The 20,303-nt window shown below is 33.8% G+C and overlaps 1 protein-coding gene and 1 pseudogene across 1 annotated transcript; one reads left to right on the top strand and one right to left on the bottom strand.

Annotated features, from left to right (window-relative positions):
* Positions 1-11,637: 11,637 nt before the first annotated feature.
* Positions 11,638-14,683, bottom strand: LOC111631581 (annotated as a pseudogene).
* Positions 14,684-18,006: 3,323 nt separating this feature from the next.
* On the top strand, positions 18,007-19,359 carry LOC111631580. The gene has a single exon (XM_023375844.1). The coding sequence runs from the start codon at positions 18,007-18,009 to the stop codon at positions 19,357-19,359; it is 1,353 nt and encodes a 450-aa protein (XP_023231612.1).
* The last annotated feature ends 944 nt before the right edge of the window (positions 19,360-20,303 follow it).

Below are 20,303 nucleotides of genomic sequence, written 5' to 3'. Positions count from 1 at the left end.
GTAATAGAGGAATGCAGTAGGCAGTTGGAGACCAACAACAATTATCATAGCAAAGAGAGTAACAAATAGAGAGAGTTTTCTCATTGTGGAATTATTTTCGTTTATCATTTCCTGTCGAAAATATTCGTTATTTAATCCAGTTTCTATTAATTTCAATTTGTTGTTTCGGAAAAAACTGAGACACATTGAATAAGATAAACATGCAAGTCCAAAAACAGCGTTTAATGTCGAATCTTCAGTAGTGAAGTCATCAAACCATTTTTTACAAATTACATAATTACTGGCAATCGGTGTAGCATGCAACAATTGCAAACAAGAATGTACCCACAAAATGATTCTTATACATTTAGTATAAGTATTTTTCAGTTGAGGGTTTTGTAAAATGGCAATGTCCTTTTTACAGTTACATAAGTAGAACAGCTCTACCCCGTAAACGAGAGATATCATGCAGCAAGGTGCTAGAAAACAGCTCATGCAAATTGTATCTTGTAAATTCGAATTCATGTCTGCAACTTTGTAGCACAATTACTCATGAAATATATACTTTTGCTGTATGTTATTTTCTGTTTTATGCACGTGTATCTTTCTACGTCACTACTGTTTTATTTTTAGGAAACAATCAAATTTTACTGACACGATTTACGTACGGCTGTACGCTTTATCATTTTAACCAGAAATACTTTAATATTAATACATTTATCACTTTAACCTTCACTTATCTGTGAACGGCAAAGTGATAGGGACGAGTCTTAATGGAATTTTCTATGCTATCGGGTACTTAAAATTATACGTTCGAAATTCTATGTACTTAAGAGAAAGAATTTTCAATAATTTCATCGAGTAATTTATATTATGCATTTATGTATTATAAAATTACATTCTTTTCTCGAATTCCTGTATTATAGTCATAGTGCAACGAAATCGCTTTTAAGAGATATTTGCATTGATTAATATGCCAATGGATTAACCATTAGCGTGTTTCAAATTTTTATTAAAATGGTTTTTAGCGTTATCGTTTTAAAATTTTAATTTTTTTGTCGTTACCTTGAAAGTTGTATAAATATATAATATCGGTAATACAACTCGTCGTGGTTCATTAATTTATTGTAACGTTACCAGATTTATGCAGTAAACTAAATTAATCAGATGTAAATTTCATCGAGCACGATAAATTTACGACAACATGATTCTCTCATGTTGTCGTAAATTATTTATTTCAGAAAACTTCGCAAACCTCGATAAGTTACAGAAGTTGGTCAGTTTGGATGATGAATCTTTTAAAACCTCACGATAAAACTATCAAATTTGAAAAAAGTTAATGTTCTCATACTTTTACAGAAAAAAAGTTTCTTGCCTAATTTCGTACATTTTATTAAAATAAGCAGAAATGTTTTCAAACAATTTTAACAAAATTTCGTAAAAAGACAGATTATTCATTCTAGATTCTCACGATAGTTAATGAAACTATACCATATCGCCCATAAAAGAGTAAAATACTAACAAATTAAAACTAATTTTTTATACAAAAACAATTAAATATTAATTTTGATATTTTACACATTTAATATACGTATTTATAAATTTATCATTTTAATGGCAATAACTTATAAATTTATCATTAAAATGGCAATAACTTATTTTCAGTTATTTGAGAAGAATGGCTCTAATCAGAAAATGAAAGACACAATTCAGAAAGGCTTTAGAAAACAGTCAGTGCTGATGTTTATCTTGAAAATTGTGTATAAAATTGATCACAAATTCATGCCTGATCAACTTGTTGGTTATGTGGAATTTTTCGGGTTTTCTTTACATGTGTAACATCTAAATAGAGCCAGCTTCGTACAGAAAATGCTCTCGAAAGGTACTGTACACCTCTTAGGAAATTGCTAAAGTGTGAGTTGTCTTATTCCATCAATTCAATTTAACTTAATATTAGTAAAATTTGGAAGAGATTCGAAAACAGATTAATAAAGTACTAACGACTTAACAAGATATAATTTTTGTTTATACAATTTCTGTACAATAATAGTTTTTTCCGTTATATGGTACGAAATTTACACACTTTAAATAGCTGACTGTATAATTGTAATAAAAACGAGTAATACTGTAAGATAACATAAAAACACAAATCGATGTTACGCAAATTTAGATAAAACAGGAAATAAATAGAAATATAAAGTTTTCTACAAATTTGCAAACATGGATTGAAATTTACAATATTTGCATGACCTGTTTCTTAAGACCTTGATGGATGATCTCTCTCATCTTCGGATTACAGCCATTTCATATATGTAACTGTAATAAAGACAACGCCATTTTGTATAACTCACAATTGAAAAATACTTATGTGAGGTCAGCCGATTTGGGGTGAGGTGTTCGACAGCCGAGCGGTTCGTTCTGTCTTGTGGGCGCAGAATGACTCTTTGAGACAGGTTTACCATTTTTAACCCGTTTATTAAATATATAAATTTTCTTACAATGTCTTATAACGAGGCGTAATGCCTATTCAAAGGTGGGAAACGAATCCTTTCCAAAGATAAAAGTCCAAATGTCCAGATAGTCGTTTAGGTTCGTCCAGCGTAAGTGAAGCGGAGAGCGATGGCCCCGGGGCGCACAGCACAACTCTCATCGATGATCTCCAATGACTCGGAGCACCTGGGCGAGTCTTGAAGGGACGGGCTAGCCAAACCGAAGCCTGGGACGTCGAACTAGTCTTTGCTGTAGAATAACAGGAGCACAAAATTCCAGGAGAGGAGCGCTATGAACCAGAAACCTTTTTTCCTCGAGTCGCACGGTTTTATAGATTTCTTAACCGTCGTCGCCTCTCCATTGGTCTCTCATAGTCACCTGGTGACAATTCGAAACCTAATGAAGGGCGCGGGAGAGGTCACCGTGCGACTGAATATGATTCCTCTCTCTCGTCGCGTTTTCTTCGAATTTAACCGTTTCCATTGTTTAAAAGATTCGCGAAAAAAAAAAATTGCATTGTTCAATCGAGACACCTAATCCGTTTCCTTATCGACTGAAAAGGAGCTCTTAATTTTCGATCGAACCCATAATTCGGACCTCTCAATCGACCCCTGTTCGGGTCCTCACAGAACACCCCCCTTTCTTTTAAAATGTCGCCACCAGATGCGACATTTTAACAATGGGCCCTAGGTCCCGCGAACGTCTACCAGCCCAGCGCGATCCATTCGAGCTAGGTCGATGAACTGATAGCTCGCGCTCGCGTGGATATCGAATTGGAATAGGTGTCGCGTAACTTTGAACAAAAGCAACAGTTTTGTAACATAAGAAATACATTTCCTCTTTTCTACTTAACCCGATTTTTTTTTCAAAGAAAATTTTGTTTTTCTCCATAGATTGAGCAATTCATATGAATCCTAAAATCCGATTCAAAATCTCCCAAGAAAAAGCCAAAAAGGGGTGAATATCGAATGTATTCGTGTTCCTGCCCAATTTCTCTGTTTAGGACCACGAACAGTGATTCAGTATCTAATTTGTCTCATCCGTCACACCAGAGTGAACGCAAAATCTGTAACACACTTATATACATATATATAAGTATATGTATATAAGTATATGTATATAATATATAGGCTATATAGTCTATATACATGTGTAATTTTGAAATTTAAAAAAAATTATCGTTTATATTAGTTGTTTGCAATTTACCATTTTCCATCAATTACAATGAGAAATCCGACTATATAAATATAAGAAAATTTCACCAAGTAAATTTGAAATAACAACAAATTCTACAACCGTTTTGAAGAATATTTTACTATTTTATAATTATTGCCGATTTTAATACAAAAGAATCAACATCGTGCACTCTGCCTGTTTGTACAGCACTAAGCTAATCGCCTATATTCACGATTGCAGAAAAGTAATTTATAGTGGAACAAGAAATTATCATCCCCATCGTTACTGTAAATTAACTAAAATGTTTTCATGAAAGTAGTCTATATAACTTCATCTACACAAGCATTTACAATATTTATGATATACGAGATTGATAATGTTGCTTTCAGACACCGTAATAGCCCCACAAATATTTCTGTAACTGGTCTAATTTTAATTGTCGCCCTTTTGTAAATTACGTTGTTTTGGTCCCATATGTTAATATTATTATTAGTATTGCACAAACATAAAAACAATAATGCCACTCAAAAATATTTTAAAATTTCATATGAACAAAATTTATTTGAAAGAATCAAATCCATATCACATAATTATGGTATAACCTTAGTACCAGAAAAGTTTCCTTGTTTAAATCACAAAATTAACCCACATAGTACTAATAATAATATTAATATATGGGACCAAAAAAACGTAATTTACAAACTGAACTGCAACTGCACTAATTCCAAGTCTTATATAGGTGAAACTGGTAGAAATCTGAAGACCCGGTTTAAAGAACACATAGCCGCGATTAATTAAAGAATATAATAATTGTAACTCAGCTGTTACTGTTCATTGTAACAACGATGGTTGCCAAATCTTAAAAGAAACTGTAAAAATTGTCAAATAAGAATTACATACACAAAAATGAAGGTGGTATGAACATCTTGAGATCCTTAAAAACAAAGACAGTGTAATGAATAATAATATTGGTCAAAATCTACATGAAACTTGGTATCTATACTTGATCAAGAGAAGCCCAGAAAGGGGTGGCGGTAGTGCTTAATTAATGTCTTAAAATACGGCACCCAGCAGGGTACTCATATGTCTCACTTTCCTTTTCTCCTTCACTCTTCTACAATTCCCCAACCCCTCAAAAACACCTGTTTTTTTCGATCCTCCTTTTCCTTACGTCCACCCCACCCACTACCTCTCTCCCCTTTTCAAGTTGATGCCGTCCTAACGCATCTCTCCCACTTACAATTTGTGGACCATCCCACCCTGTGAAACTCTACTGTAAAATAAAACAATCTCTTTCTGTTTCCTTTATTTTAATGGTGCACTAACCGCACTTCATCATACTGGTTGTTACAAAAGGTTTCTGTTACCCTTACTGTAACCAAGATCAAGGTTCCCAAAGTTTATAATATTAATTAACTCAACATTGTGTCATGTATACTGGAATGTTTTTCCAACACTATATATTGTACCAGGCCGTCATGTTCACTGTTTTTTACATGTATGTTAATTTTGTACCTTTTGTAAATCATTTCCAATTTAATTAATCATTATTGCAGCTTATACCTGTTAATTAATAATCATCATCCATATTTTATCTAATGTCACAACTCCTGCATTTCTCACAATCCATGTAAGTTTCCTAATGTTTGTGAGAATACGGACGAGGGTCAAGGCCCTCTAATCGTCAGATCTGTTAGACTTGCTCACTTTGTCACTGGATGGCTTAATTTAACAGAACCCGAGTGGTAAGATTCTGTGTGGGGTTGTGCCTAAGCAATAAATACTCGACTACGAAGGTCATTAATAAAAAATCAACAGTTAAATCACAGAAGACCAAAATAACAAGGACAAGTAAATAAACAACAAAACATAAAACATATGTCTACTCTATGACTATAATCAGTATGAGAGAGAGAGCTTACAATAAATCATATTACCGTTGTTCAGTAGTAAGGCGGTAGCATATTCACTTTCGTGGCCTGATGCATAATCTGTCGGTCCTATGGCATGTTCCTTCTCTTATAAACTGCCTTTTCACGGCAATTCTATCTGGTATGAAACTGCCCGATTCTATCCAACCCACCTTTTTATCACCGACTATTTCACAATAACGATTCCCAGATATGCATCATCTGACGGAATAAATCGCTGTGTCATTCGGACCGGGGTTGAGAATATTCTAAGAGATGTGGAGGAAGGAAGCAAAACATCCTCAATTCTTGCTAAATGTTGCGTTATAGAGTATTTTTGCAGGATGTTAAAGTTTATGACCTTTTTAGGTTATATTAATTTAATTCCAAATTTTTATTATTGTTTTAACCATTTTAAGGGAAAATTAAGTTAAATTATTTATTTTGGTTTATTTAGGGTGTATTAAAATATGTAACTCGGATTAGGAGTTCATCCAGATTATCACGTTTTTTTACAATTTTGTAACATTGTAGTAAAATTTTGCTAACTTGTATACATATGCTAATCTTCCCTGTATAGTTGTAACACAAGAGTTGAAAAGGAATATAATTATCCGAAATGCATACTCAAATAAATAAAAAGTCTTTCTAAAGTTTGTTTTCCGTTTCATTGATAATGTAATAAGTATAGCGGAAAAGAAAAGCCATCTTAGCGCTCGTATATTTGAACATAAAACTAGACAAGATGCGTATCGCATAATTTAAAATTATTGCTTATTTTAATTAATTAATACAAAAGAATCAACATCGTGTGCTCTGTCTGTTTGTACAGCACTAAGACAATCGCCTATACTCACGATCCTAGAAAAGTAATTTACAGGGGGACAAGAAATTATCATCCCCATTGTTACTGTAAATTAACTAAAATGTTTTAATGAAAGTAGTCTATATAATTTTATCTACACAAGCAAATAAAATATTTATGATATACGAGATTGATAATGTTGCTTTCAGACACTGTATTAGCCCCACAAATATTCCTGTAACTGGTCTAATTTTAATTGTCAGAGAGAGCTATCTGCCCCATATTAACCAACCCGAGCTAAAATTAGAGTTAGGGTTGAATCTGGAGTTATTGGTAAATTCGCATTCACCAACTCCAAATCTAGCAGTAATAAAACACTAATAACGCTAATCAATTAAAAAGCGGTACGAGAGTCTGGGACTGGATGGGCTGTGTCATTTTGTGCTCTCGATTTGAATCGCAATTTTGGAGGGAATTTTGGATACACACTTACACCAGACACCTCTTTCGATGGAGCTAAGAGTGGTGGTTCGTATACCGTTTAAAATTTCGGCTAGGACAATTAGAGATGGCACTAGGGGGAACTTGAATTACGCATTTTTCGGATAGATATAACGGGTGGAGGATAAGTCACAGGGGGCGGAAATTAGGGGTTTTGTTTAGCTTACTATTATCTATATCTGGTATAAATTTGGGGTTGCTGGGTTTATTTTTGGGGAGATATTCGGGTTTAAAGTTTTATCATTGTTAGCTATGGATAAATTTAAACATAACGGTTTAACTGTCAACGGATTTTAACGGTCGCTTCTGTTTTAACAGTTTCTTTAACCTCCTATTCTCACTCAGATTCTTTAACAATATACAGTCAACACACCTTAATACTGAAAACGCACATTTATTCATGTAAACAAACGTTTTCAATTCCATTTCATGGGCCATCATCAGGTTTGAACGTGTTCGAATACATATTATCGAACACGTTCAAATTTAAATTATATTAGAACATAAGTTGAAATTAAATTACATAAACAAGCATACCGAAATTAATACAATAAATACAAAAAACAAGATAATATAAAAAGGAATACAAAATACGGTAATTTCCCGCTATACAATATGTAAATACATTTTATATATTAACACAGGTTTTTATTGAGCCTGGTGGATGTATCATCTTACGAGTTTTTTCTGATTATGTATTTTCATGCGGATGGTAAAATGGTTGCATCCTTATAGTTTAAACATTTGTCGTCAAGCTAGATCTGTAGATCTCAAACTTCTCTGTTGTGGATGCAAGTGTACCTTTGCAATGATTCTGGCCTCCTCCCATTTAACTATGGATCCATCTGTTTGCGCTATTTTTGATAACGCTGTTGCTTTAATGGTTTCTTTAACGGTTGTTTATTCTCATAACGGTCGTTTTAAATTTATGTTTCTTAAACGGACACTATTCCATTTACCTCAGAGTAGGGGTGATAGTTTTTAGGAGGGATTAAATTAAATTTATTCTTTAGTTAAAATTTTGGGTTTAACTTTAATTTATCGATTATTTAACTTAACTTAATTGGCTGCTTGGAATATTTTTATAGTATAATCTTCTTAATATAATTATATAATTAATTTAATTTAACATACGTTTATTTTGTGGGTTTAGTTGGTAAAACTTCTTAATAACCGTTAAGAACGTATCCCGAGATATCTCGGGCAAGTTCCATAGCGTTACATAAAACTCAGGCGTTTGGGCCTCGAAAATTTTTTTTTCAATTTTTTGATGTTTTTTAGGTCTTTAAATTTTTTCAAAAATTTTTTTTCGCGCGAAAAAAATTTATCTCGATTTTAATCAACCTATAATGACGCTCGATTAACTCTTAATTGTTTTTTAATTAATGTAATTTTTTTTATCAAATTTAATTAATCGTTCTAAAGTTGTAGTGCACGGATTTTACTTTGGTAAAGTTATTTAAAGCTACTTTCTGATGTCAAAAACGACCTCCAATAGTTTTTTAATTTTTTAAATTAATATATTTTATTATATATAAGTTTAATTAAATCGGGGGTCGGAAATCGCAATAAAAATTAAAATTTTTTAAAAATATTTAAAAATATAGGTCTAGTTAGTATTCACCCTACTTTAAACCCTTCTCCTCCCGAGACGTCTATGAGAATGTCCCGGGAAATCCAACACCAGATGTTCTCAAGATCATCCAGCTGTAAACACAATGACTCATAGGTGTCAAATTTCGCAGAAAGGGGAGAAAATGGTAAATATAGTTTGAAGCTTTTTCTTCAAAATTAACACATTTCTTTCAGTTTTTTCAGTTTTAAATATTTTTTATGTTTAATTACATTAATATCAAAAATTGGAAAGTCGCAAAGGAGTTAAGGTTAAGTATTGTATTTTGTTTTCGAGGGGTATTTTAGGTCTAGTTTAGGTATTTCCATAGTTATAATCGTTGTTTTATTGATTCGGTATTCATTGACATTGGGTATGTATTTTGATTACCTTATTGGGTTTACTATGGATACCACCATGGAAGAAACAAGGGTATTAAGAAATTTAATGGCAGAGGGCACACAACCGACGATTTTCGATGAAACCTCAGTTAATGATACATCGCCCTGTACAATTGAGAGTAAAATCCTTAAAGATGCAAGAACTCAATTGAGACGTATTCTAGATCTCTTACCTGAACCGTGTCATAAAAACATTAAAACAAGAGAACGCAAAGAAATTAAGGACAAGGTGATGCAGCTTTTTGCGTCGGTGCATCATATGTACGGAATTTTATCAGCATATCATCTAGAAAGAGAGAAACAAAACAATATACTTTCTATCTTATTAGAAACCATGAATGAAATAAAAATGTAGAACTCTCAACACAACCAATTTGATGGGCACCCTACTTACGCTGAAGTAACAAAATTCAACTTGAAACCAAGCAATACAACGAAAGCCATTAATTTAATAACAACGGTGAACAAGGAAGCAATAGCACTGTACTGGTGTACCCAAGTGATGAAGAAGAAGGTACGCGAACAGACATAAAAGAGATCACAGAGCAGATTTTTGATAAACTTCAGCCACACAAAATAAGGGTTAAAATCAAAGAAGATAAATTAATAAGAAAAAATGGTCTGTGAATAAGGGTGGGGAGTGATGAAGATGGGAAGAAACTAAAAGAGGAAATAGAAAAAATTCAAGAAATAAAAGAGAAGATTAAATGTAGAACATCAAGAGGCAAACGACCAAGGGTAATATTACTAAACGTCCCACAGTGTATCTCTGAAGAGGAAATAATAGAAATAATGACCAGACAAAATGAATTTGGAGGGGTCTGGAAAAATGTACCATTAACACAGTTATCAGAAGAAAGAAAACAAAGGAGAACTATCATCACGTTGTAATCTATGTGACTCCGAGCATAAGAAATATATTGATAGCTCACAAGACAATATCGATGGCTTGGACCACAATAAGAGTGGATGACTTTGTACCAGTGAGACGCTTCTACAGATGTTGTGGTTTCGGACATATGGCACGTGATTGTACCGAGGAGCAGAGGTGTAGTCACTGCTCAAGAGGTCATCGCTTCAAAGAATGTCAATCAACAAACACCATCCCATCTTGTCTTAATTGCAAATTAACTAACAAGAACCTCTTGCCGGAAAAGAAACTACCGACGAATCACAACGCATTCAGTGCTGAATGCCCAGTGCTAATAAAACTGAAAACACAGATCATAACAAGAATTGACTATAGAATATAGAAACAAACAAGTAATCACTCAGTTACCCAATAGCACTACTATGCAAGGAAATAAACAAAATAGTAACGACAATGCTTCTTATAATTCAACTCTGTCAATCAATAGTAACTACGATGTAAACTCTTCACATCTGCATACAGTAGAGCGTCGTTTATCCGAAAGCCGGTTATCCGAAAGAATTCCAGTTGGCAAATTTAAATTTTCGCTAGTGCTGTGGCGCTGCAATCTTTGGCTATGTCTTGGGCTACTCAAATGTTTTACGTTTTTGATACTAAATTAAGTTCTGAAGTATAATTTTTTATTGTTTTTATATTTTTCAATATATTTATTTTGTTTGTACAAAAAAAAATAATTTACAACGTTTAACAAGTCTTCGTTAGGCTTANTTTGTACAAAATAAAGAAATAATTTTTAACGATACAATAGTCACAATTATTTTTAAAAAGTTTACGTTAGGCTTAACATCGACGAAAATTCAACGCGAAGCGACACGCAACAGAGAAAAATTTCAACACGGAATAGGTTATATTTTTTCGTACATAATCGGTTATCCGAAAAATAAGTTATCCGAACAACCCCATTCCCCAATTGATTAGGATAAACGACACTCTACTGTATTTTACAGAAAAATATGCAACACAGTAGAGAGGCAAGTTTACTCGCATTAAAGACGGCCAATGACCTAGATGTAAACCTATTAATAATACAAGAACCTTATATTTTGAACAATAAAATTGTAAGCTTCGGAGGATTTAGAATATTTGTGAGGCATAAATTGACGTGGTTGACTTACAAATTGTCTCTTTCGTCATCTCAGAACTAGCTATACTTGAATTCATGGATGGAAGGCCGGTTTATTGATTTGACTCAGAGTCTACCTTAGAGATGGAATTTCGTTGCATTCCATAACACAAAAGTGAGTTGTGTCTTCTCTTGCAGTTTAAATAAGAAACATTGATAGTGCAATTTCTCACCCTGTGATTTTTCGACAAACAATTAAAACACAAACCTTCCCTTTTTCTTATTCTATTCTGTTCTGTACCTTAAACTTCTGAAATTTAGCACATTTGTATAAAGCAGGTGTGGCCAAACTTTTATCCCTTAGGGGCTACTTTTTTGGTAAAATATAGTCTGGCGACTATGAATATGAGCAAACTATTGTAGGATTTTTGTATGCGAATGCGTTAACATTCATTTGCATTGTTCATCGGGATAAATACAAGCAGTATGGGTACGTTGCACAGACAGTCTATTATTGTAAGAATAAATTATCGAATTAAAATTTTTAAACATGAATTTAAGTGAAAGCAAATTGTTCAACTTTAGCTTCGCGGCTACTTTCAAAACCATTGCGGTCGACCGGTCGACCGCGGTCTACGGGTTGGCAAATCCCTGGTATAAAGCATGGTCTTCCTTACAGCATTCACGTTTTCTCTTTATTTGAGAAGAGAGAGATGTAACCTTAGGCATGAATCTTTTCATAGACTGAGTTTTGGTTGGCTGTAGACTTCTAACAAGGCCCTTTCAAAAATTCTAATAAGTCATTTAATGGAGGCATATCATTATCCTTAAGTGAGTGCTCCCACCAGCCTCTGGTTGTTGCATCCAATTTAAATTGAATAATGAACATAAATAATATGCTCGAGAACTCATCTATATTAAAATTTAGAGCTTTTAAGGATCGAATACTCTCTGTAGTTGAGTCAACAATATTTAAAATCTGTGCCACATTTTCATAAATTAATGTTGGCAAATTCAATATCTTCTTAATTAACGAAGCTACCAATTCTCTTTTCCGAGAATACTGTTGGAAAAGTAGTTCCCATGCAATTTCAAAATTTCCATCACAAATGGACAGGGATTGTATAATTTTTAAAGCTTCTCCTCTTAATGAACACTTTAAATACTGTAGTTTTTGAGCACCTGACAATTCTCCATTGTTTGTAATAGCTGCTTGGAACAGATCACTGAATGGCAGCCATTCCTAAAAACTACCACTAAATGAGGGCAATGCCAATTTAGGTAATTTTAAATCTGACGTTCCACTAGCTTTATCAACGTTGGCGATACTATTACTATTTTCCAATTTTAGATTTGTTCTATCTATCACTAATATCAACTCATCAATCGAATCTTGTGCTATTTGACTTTCCTCAATATATTGTTCTATTTCGTCCTCCTTACAAATATCAAACAGTCTATCAAAGACTTCCTTTAATTCATTAGCAATTGCACCCAATTTCGAACGGTTAAAAGATTAAGTTGCACACCATCTGAATCGTCAACATTCCCCAGAATTTTCTCTCTTAGTCTAGTAAGTCTACTCTTGACAACTCTCTTTTTTATAGACAATGTTTTAGATCCATTTTTAATCAACTAGAAATATCGTACTTGAACAACTAAAGCAAAAGATCCTTTAACTAAAGCAATAGTCCAACGTCCAACTCTTGAAGTAGATCTTCACTCCAACTGAAAGTTCGTCTCTATCCAATTTACTTCACTGAACTCAACACTCTGGTAGCATGTCAATTGGTCTACCTAAAAGAAAATTAGCAGGTGTTAATATCTCAAGATCATCTGGATTCACCGATAACGGGGAAATGGGGCGACTGTTTAAAATTCCCTCGATTTGATTGGTGATGGTGAGAAACTCTTCTAATGTTAAGAATGTATCACTTACAACTCTTTTTAAGTGATACTTGAACGATTTAACTCCTGCCTCCCACAATCCACCGAAATTTGGGGCTCTAGGGGAGTTGAAAGAATATAAACAACCAAGTCCTATTATGTACTGCTTAAATTAAGATTTTAAATTCTAACAACGAATGGGTAGATTGTCGATGTTTATTAGACTCAGGAAGTCAGAGATCATTTATTTCTAGTGTGTGTGACAAAATTACGATTAAATGGAACATTAACATATTTATATTTTCTGTTTTTATTAGGAAATAAAAACAGAACTAAGTCGATTTTCTGACATTATCTTAAAAGCATAGTAAAAATTATATGTGTACTAACAGTAATAAAATGTCTATAATACATTTATGCACGAAAATATATTAAACAGATAGAAATTTTCTCCAAAACGATACGTTTGTAAAAGAAATGAAAGAATTTCACAAACAAAAATAAAAACAATAATAAATGATTTTACATACTGGAAAGGAAATAATTATGATTAATTTCNACAGATGAAAATTTCCTCCAAAACGATAAGTTTATAAAAGAAATGAAAGAATTTCACGAACAAAATTAAAAACAACAATAAATGATTTATAGCATATTTTACATACTGGAAAGGAAATAATTATGATTAATTTCACATACGTGCCAGTTAGTTTGAAGAACCTTCAAAGTATTTAAATGTATTTTAAAACTAATATTATTTATTTAATTTTGAAAAGAACTTTATCAATGTTTGCCATTTTCAACTTCCTCTGAGTAAAGAGAAAAACGGAAAAATTCCTTCAGAAGTGAAAGTTACACTTCATATCTCTTTTAGCAACACAAGGTGAAAAAAGAACTGTTGTAATTTAGTATAAAAGGTTTAAATCACCTAGAACAATTGCTTTTAGTCATAGTTCAACACGCTACTAGCCACAACGGTAAGGTCAACGTTAACCTTTTTATTAAGTACTGTTATTCAGCTGAAAGACTTCACTCACCGTCTTTAAGATTAAGGTTCTCTCATTGCATTCACGGTTATACAGGTAACCAATGAGATTTTGTTTTTTTTCCTGTGCTCACGAAAATATTTGTAATCAAAGCTAGGATCGTTTGGATAGTTATATATTCAGTTCATTATATTAATCCTTTGAATATTATTTCAATTGTAAGTTATTCCTTATATTTACGTATAAATAAATGTTTGATATTTTATAATTCGTCTACAACCACTTCCTCAATTAAAAGAACATACCTTCCAACATACATCGCTCGCACCATACTAAAATGGAATTGATTATTTACGAATTAGAACGCGATCGTTGAAATAAAATAAAATTCTAACTAATTATTTAAAGTGATTACACTAGCAAAGACATTATAATAATAAATTGATTAAAACTAAAATTATACAGATAATGTAACTGACAATTCACAGATACATATATATATTTACAATAACAACAATTTTTGGGAAAGAAATGGAGGGCCTCACAACATGATCTAATTACAGCAGAGATTCCCAGAGTTTTTCAAGCCACCGTTGCCTTGGTTCTATAAAGTTAAGCCTGGACTCAACGTTACCTGAAAAGAGAAACTCAGAAACAAAACTGAAACATATAAAGTTTTCGTTTCAGTTATGTTTTCGTTTTAACTTGACTCCACTAGAAATGCGCCATCTATTGATCAGTTCTTTAATTGTCGTAGAGTCAAACATGGACGACGCTACGGATTTTGCCACTCTTTCTCTGCATTTATTAACAATTTCATTGATAATAATCTTTGAATTATTCACATTTTTTGTCGTACAGACATACGTATTTTATAACATCTTCGATGAAGAATTCCAAATCTATTTGTTTCCTCATCGTTTTCGCTACACTTTCCGCCATTACGACAATCAAACTACACGTGATTAATGCACGTGACAACGCGTCACAAATCCTTGCGTATTTATTGGTTGGAGTACGACAGAAGCGCGGGACGAAAACGGAAAAGTTAAATAATTTGTAACTCTGCTTTCAGTCATGTTTCTGTCCAACTGAACGTTACAAAACTGAAAGTTTCGTCAGTTTGGCTTTCAGTTTTACGATTACGTCGCGGATTCCGGTAATATGGAGTCCCCAGACTTTATACTTAACGCCCCCAACCCATTTTCCTTGTTGAGAAACGCTTAAAAATATTCTCAGGGAAATTTTTTCAATGAAATTCACACTTTATGTCAGTACACTATATTGTTCTCCACATTTGGAAAACATTAAACGTAATGCTTCTTCTTACTCGTTTTAAACCAAGAAAGGAAAATGTTGTCAGTGACCCCAAACTCGCCTATGGTCATCGTTCAGAATACTGCCTCATACGACCCTTGCCGCTTACTTGCTTCTTTTCGCATCGCTAGAGTTACACATTGCTCAGAGGGGATCGGTAGCGTCCATTTTGGGAACTACTCAACTGTAGGAATATTATAAAAAATAAACAAATAAATGCTGTCTTTAGTTAATATATATAACTCAGACTCTTATGAGACTTTGTACAGTACATATAGTCTCAAAGAAAGTTCGACTTATAGCTAGTTGCATTGAGATCAAAACAATGACTTCCCCAATTTAGTCTAATTACTGTATTGTGGAAAGTGTAAGGGTGTAGGTCTCCCGATCCGGCAACAGGTTGTTAAACCCTTTCACTGTCAGGATGGATGGAAGGATTCTTTTTCCCGCTGTAACGGGCTTTAATGTTTCGGGTCGAGTGGCGGAGGGAGGAGTGCGTCGGTAAGACGACAGGCGATATACGAGTAAACGAGGAGACCAAACGTAACATAAAAAAATAACAATTTATTAAAGCTAATTTCGGGTAGTACAACGTCTAGTTCCCGTTCCTAAAGCGCGGAACTTTCGAGAGAGCGCTTACAATAAATGGCGCCATACTTCTTTATCGATCGTTATCCAAACGAGGAAAAATTTTCGTCTTTGGTTGAGGACAGTTATTCGTAGTAGGACACTAATTTTTTCTTAAAAAGGACACTATTTTCAATCGTAAAAAGGACGCTATTTTTAAACGTAACAAGGAAACTATTTTCAATTATTTGTTTCCGTCTTGCGCCGGTTCTTGAACGACTCCCCCGAGAAGGAAAAGGAAGGGGTTTTTATAAATTTGTCGTAGGAGAACGGTCATGTGACCAATTGTTGTGAGGTAAAAGGTACGCGGATGGGTCAAAGTTGTTCCCAGGCTCATGCTAACTATCAACTTAGCAGTTAAAATGTGGGATTAGTTTCGAAATGAACGGATGTTTACCTCAAATAGAAAGGAGCGATAGACATTTTTCTTTTCTCCTTTTAGTAAGTTAAAGGAAAGTTTGATTAAATTTTTAGGCAAAAACGGGACATTGAATTAGCAAATAATCGGTAAAAATTCCGGATCTCACAGAAAGAAAACTAAGACCAATTCGGTCTAGTAAAAATTTCACACTCTCTTTTGGCAAATGATATTAACATAGAAGCCATAATCATCCAATCTTCTCAAGTAATTTGCTCTTGAATATATAATATACGGTCTTCTTCATTTCATATAACGTTTTCATGTGGGGCCAATCCTGACGAGGCACTAAACAGGTCATACGACCTATAAATTGTAGATATTTTAAATTTCTCAACATCTCAGTTTCGTTCTCGTTAAATATCATTCTTTTCTCCGAAATACGTTGTTTTGCGCGAACACCAAACACAAAGTTTATCGTCTACTTGCACATTTCATATGATTAGAGTTATTAGTGTTTTATTAGTGTTAGATTTGGAGTTGGTGAATAAGAATTTAGCAATAACTCCAAATTCAACCCTAACTCTAATTTTAACTCGGTTTAACAAATATGGGGCAGATGGCTCTTTTCGACACTTAAAATTAGACCAGTTACGGGAATATTTGTGGGGCTAATACGGTGTCTGAAAGCAACACTATCAATCTCGTATATTATAAATATTGTATTTGCTTGTGTAGATAAAATTATATAGACTACTTTCATGAAAACATTTTAGTTAATTTACAGTAACGATGGGGATGATACTTTCTTGTCCCGCTATAAATTACTTTTCTAGGATAGTGAGTATAGGCGATTGTCTTAGTGCTGTACAAACATGCAGAGTGCACGATGTTGATTCTTTTGTATTGAAGTCGGAAATAATTTTAAATAAGTAAAATATTCTTCAAAACGATTGTAGAATCTGCTGTTATTTCAAATTTCCTTGGTAATTTTTTTTTTTATATTTACATGGTCGGATTTCTCATTGCAATTGATGGAAAATGGTTCTAAATTATTACGAGTAAAATACAAACTACTAATATAAACAACATTTATGTTTATTAAATTTTAAGAGCACACATGTATATAGTCTATTTTGTTATTTTGTGTTTTTGTTTTACAATTATTAATGTCGAAGAGAATTTACTTCAAAACAAAGTTTGTTCATATATTTATTGTTATAAGATTTTGCTTCTTGTTGTACCTATTTCAATGATGTTTCTACGAGCTTTCTTTGATAAAAATCAAATTTAAAAAATTTTGTGTGCAAAGGGCATTGATTCTATTAAATTTTTGTTATGAAAGGTACGTGGATGGAGAAATACGGGAAGATAACGTGTCTCGTAACTCGCGAGGGAACAGACTTAATAAATATTTTACTTGACATTATCAGTAAATAACAATATCAAAAGCGCTCAGCAACTAAATAATAAGAAACAAAACACCTTTTTTGCCGAAAAATAAATATAATTTAAAAAAACAAACGCTTTCAGCCTAGTTAATAGGCCATCTTCAGGTCGAAAAAATGGAACGTAAATGTTCCATAAATAGAACATAAAAATTATTTAAATCAAAAATTTTACAAGAGAAAAAATAACGGAAGAATAAATAAATAAATAAATTAATTAATTAATTAAAACAAAAATAACATAAATCTTCAATGGATTAATTCTGGTCGAAGTTTCTAGTATATTTCTTAACCAAATATTTCCATGCCGATGGTAGGCTCTCCGCATCTCTCGCATTTAAACAGCCTTCCCCTATCCTACTTCTGTATATTTCAATTTTCTCCGCCGTCATTGCTAGAGATGGGGAAGACAGAGGCTTGATGANTTTGTTTTTGCAAATTATATTTATTTCTCGGCAAAAAAAGGTGTTTTCGTTATTATTATTTAGTTGCTGAGCGCTTTTGGTATTGTTGTTATGGCGGCACCGGTGGAGAATTACAAGAGGTATAGGAAGTTGGCGTTAAAGCTGGTTAAAGCTAGTTGTAAATTAGAATTTTTAAAAGAATGTTTAAATAATAAGGTGTATCCCATGTCGATTTACCGAATTAGCATCCCTAAGGAATGCCGTTCTCTAAAAAGTAGGTTCTGTTTGGCGTGCCTCAAAAAGTCTATTAGAATAGCCAAAAACAAAAAGTATGGGATACTGAGTGAGCTTATTTGCTTGGAGGACACAATATATAATGATGATCCGGCCAAACTGATTGATATCAATAAAAGGGTGGTGGAATTGGCGGAAGCTGTTTGTAGGAGTTCCAATAAGCAATATGTCAAAAAGTTGAAATGGATTATTCATAAGCAAGTAAGAAGAGATAATAGGAAGAACCTTAGTACTTTCTATGTATGGGACCAGATAGAAATACCAAAGAAAATCGAGCAGGTTCTGGAGAAAGGCCCGAACTTTGTCCCCACTGAAGTAGATGGTTGGGAGACGTCAGTACAGAAGATTGAGAGAGGGATTGTTGGACTGGATGCATTAGAAAAGGAATATTTTAGATGGAAAGCGGTCATTAACAAACGGCCGAGGAACAGGACAGATGGTATTAATAGTAGAGACATTTGGCTCACGAAGGAGTGGTTAAGGATTAATGATCTTGTGTTGACAAGAGCAGACAAGACTAAGCATTTGGTTATCATGAGAAGGCATACTTATAACAAGGAGTTGCATAGTTACATCAGAAAGACGGAATGTGAAATTGTTGGCGACAAGATAGTTGGAACATTGGACAGAAGAGTCAGGAGGCTGGAGCGCTCGGGACTTTCTGCTGTTTTACCTTTTCTCAAGAAATGCTGGAACCCAAGGCCCGGAACTCCAAGATTGTTTGCTTTCGCTAAAACCCACAAGACCGGAATGGAGTTAAGGCCAGTTGTAGAGAAATGCAGAGGACCCACCTTTATATTAGAAAAAAGGCTGCACGAATATTTATCCTCACACCTTGATGATGATAGTCTAGTGGCACAAGATCCTCTTATTGTTGTCAAGGAAATACAAGGTATATCTTTAATGGAAGATGAGGTAGCGACCGTTTTAGATTATGAAAGCATGTATCCTTCAGTAATGATTGAGTCTTGCGTGGATGCGTTATTGGATTTCTTGTACATAAAGAACTCCCAATTGCATCTTTACACCCAAGAGCTAGAAGAACTGGCTAAACTGGTATGCTATGAGTCATGCTTCGCATTTTGTGGTCAGGGTTCCGATGGGAAGTCCCCTCTCAGGAATCCTTTGCGAATTAGTTGTCAGAAGAATAGAAAGACGGGTACTTCATAGTTTCAAGGAAGATATTGTATATTTCAGCAGATATGTGGACGACATCCTTATTTTATGGAAAAATAATAGTAGGGTGCATGAATTTATGAGTAGAATTAATGATAACGATGATGGGCTTAAATTGAGATTAGAACAGAAGAGTTCCTTGAGTGTGCACTTCTTGGACATTAATATCCGGTTTATGAAAGGGCATTTGTCCACAAGTGTTTATATTAAACCTACACACGCCCCATTATATATTCCATCCCAATCCATGGATCCATATCGGTATAAGATGGCAGCCTTCCGAGCGTTAATAAGGAGAGCCTATTTATATTGTGACCGAGTCGCTGACAGAGAGAAGGAGATTGATAGAATATTGCAGGTGGCCCGGACCCTGGGTTACAGAAAAAATATAATTGTAGGAATGCTTAAGAAGTATGAAAGGGGCATAGTAAAAAGAGATTTAAGGAATGTTCCTACTAGGATCACAAAGTTTACTTATAATAGTAGTATGAATAGTGTAATGAAAGAAATTGCTAGTCGAAAGGAATCAAGAATGGTATTAAGAAGAGCCCCTAATTTGTATAAGATCTTGAGAAATGATAAGGATAGTATCAAAGTGGAAGAAAAAGCAGGGGTGTATAAGATTCCTTATGAAAACCTACAACTGGATGTTAAAAAAGATTATATCGGCGTCACTACCAGAAACTTGGGAGTAAGGCTCAAAGAACATAGATACGCCATAAGAAAAGCATCTAATTCAACGATATTGTCACAAATGGCGCAAGCGCAAGGCTCTGAGGTTAAATGGGATGAGGCAACAATCATCAAGCCTCTGTCTTCCCCAACTCTAGCAATGACGGCGGAGAAAATAGAAATATACAGAAGTAGGATAGGAGAAGGCTGTTTAAATGCGAGAGATGCGGAGAGCCTACCATCGGCATGGAAATATTTAGTTAAGA

This window comes from Centruroides sculpturatus, unplaced genomic scaffold (genome assembly GCF_000671375.1).
Source record: "Centruroides sculpturatus isolate CEXI.00-Female unplaced genomic scaffold, Cexi_2.0 scaffold734, whole genome shotgun sequence".
NCBI classification, from domain to species: Eukaryota; Metazoa; Arthropoda; class Arachnida; order Scorpiones; family Buthidae; genus Centruroides; species Centruroides sculpturatus.
Note: the sequence above shows the minus strand (reverse complement) of the source record. Positions and strands in the feature narration are given on the sequence as shown.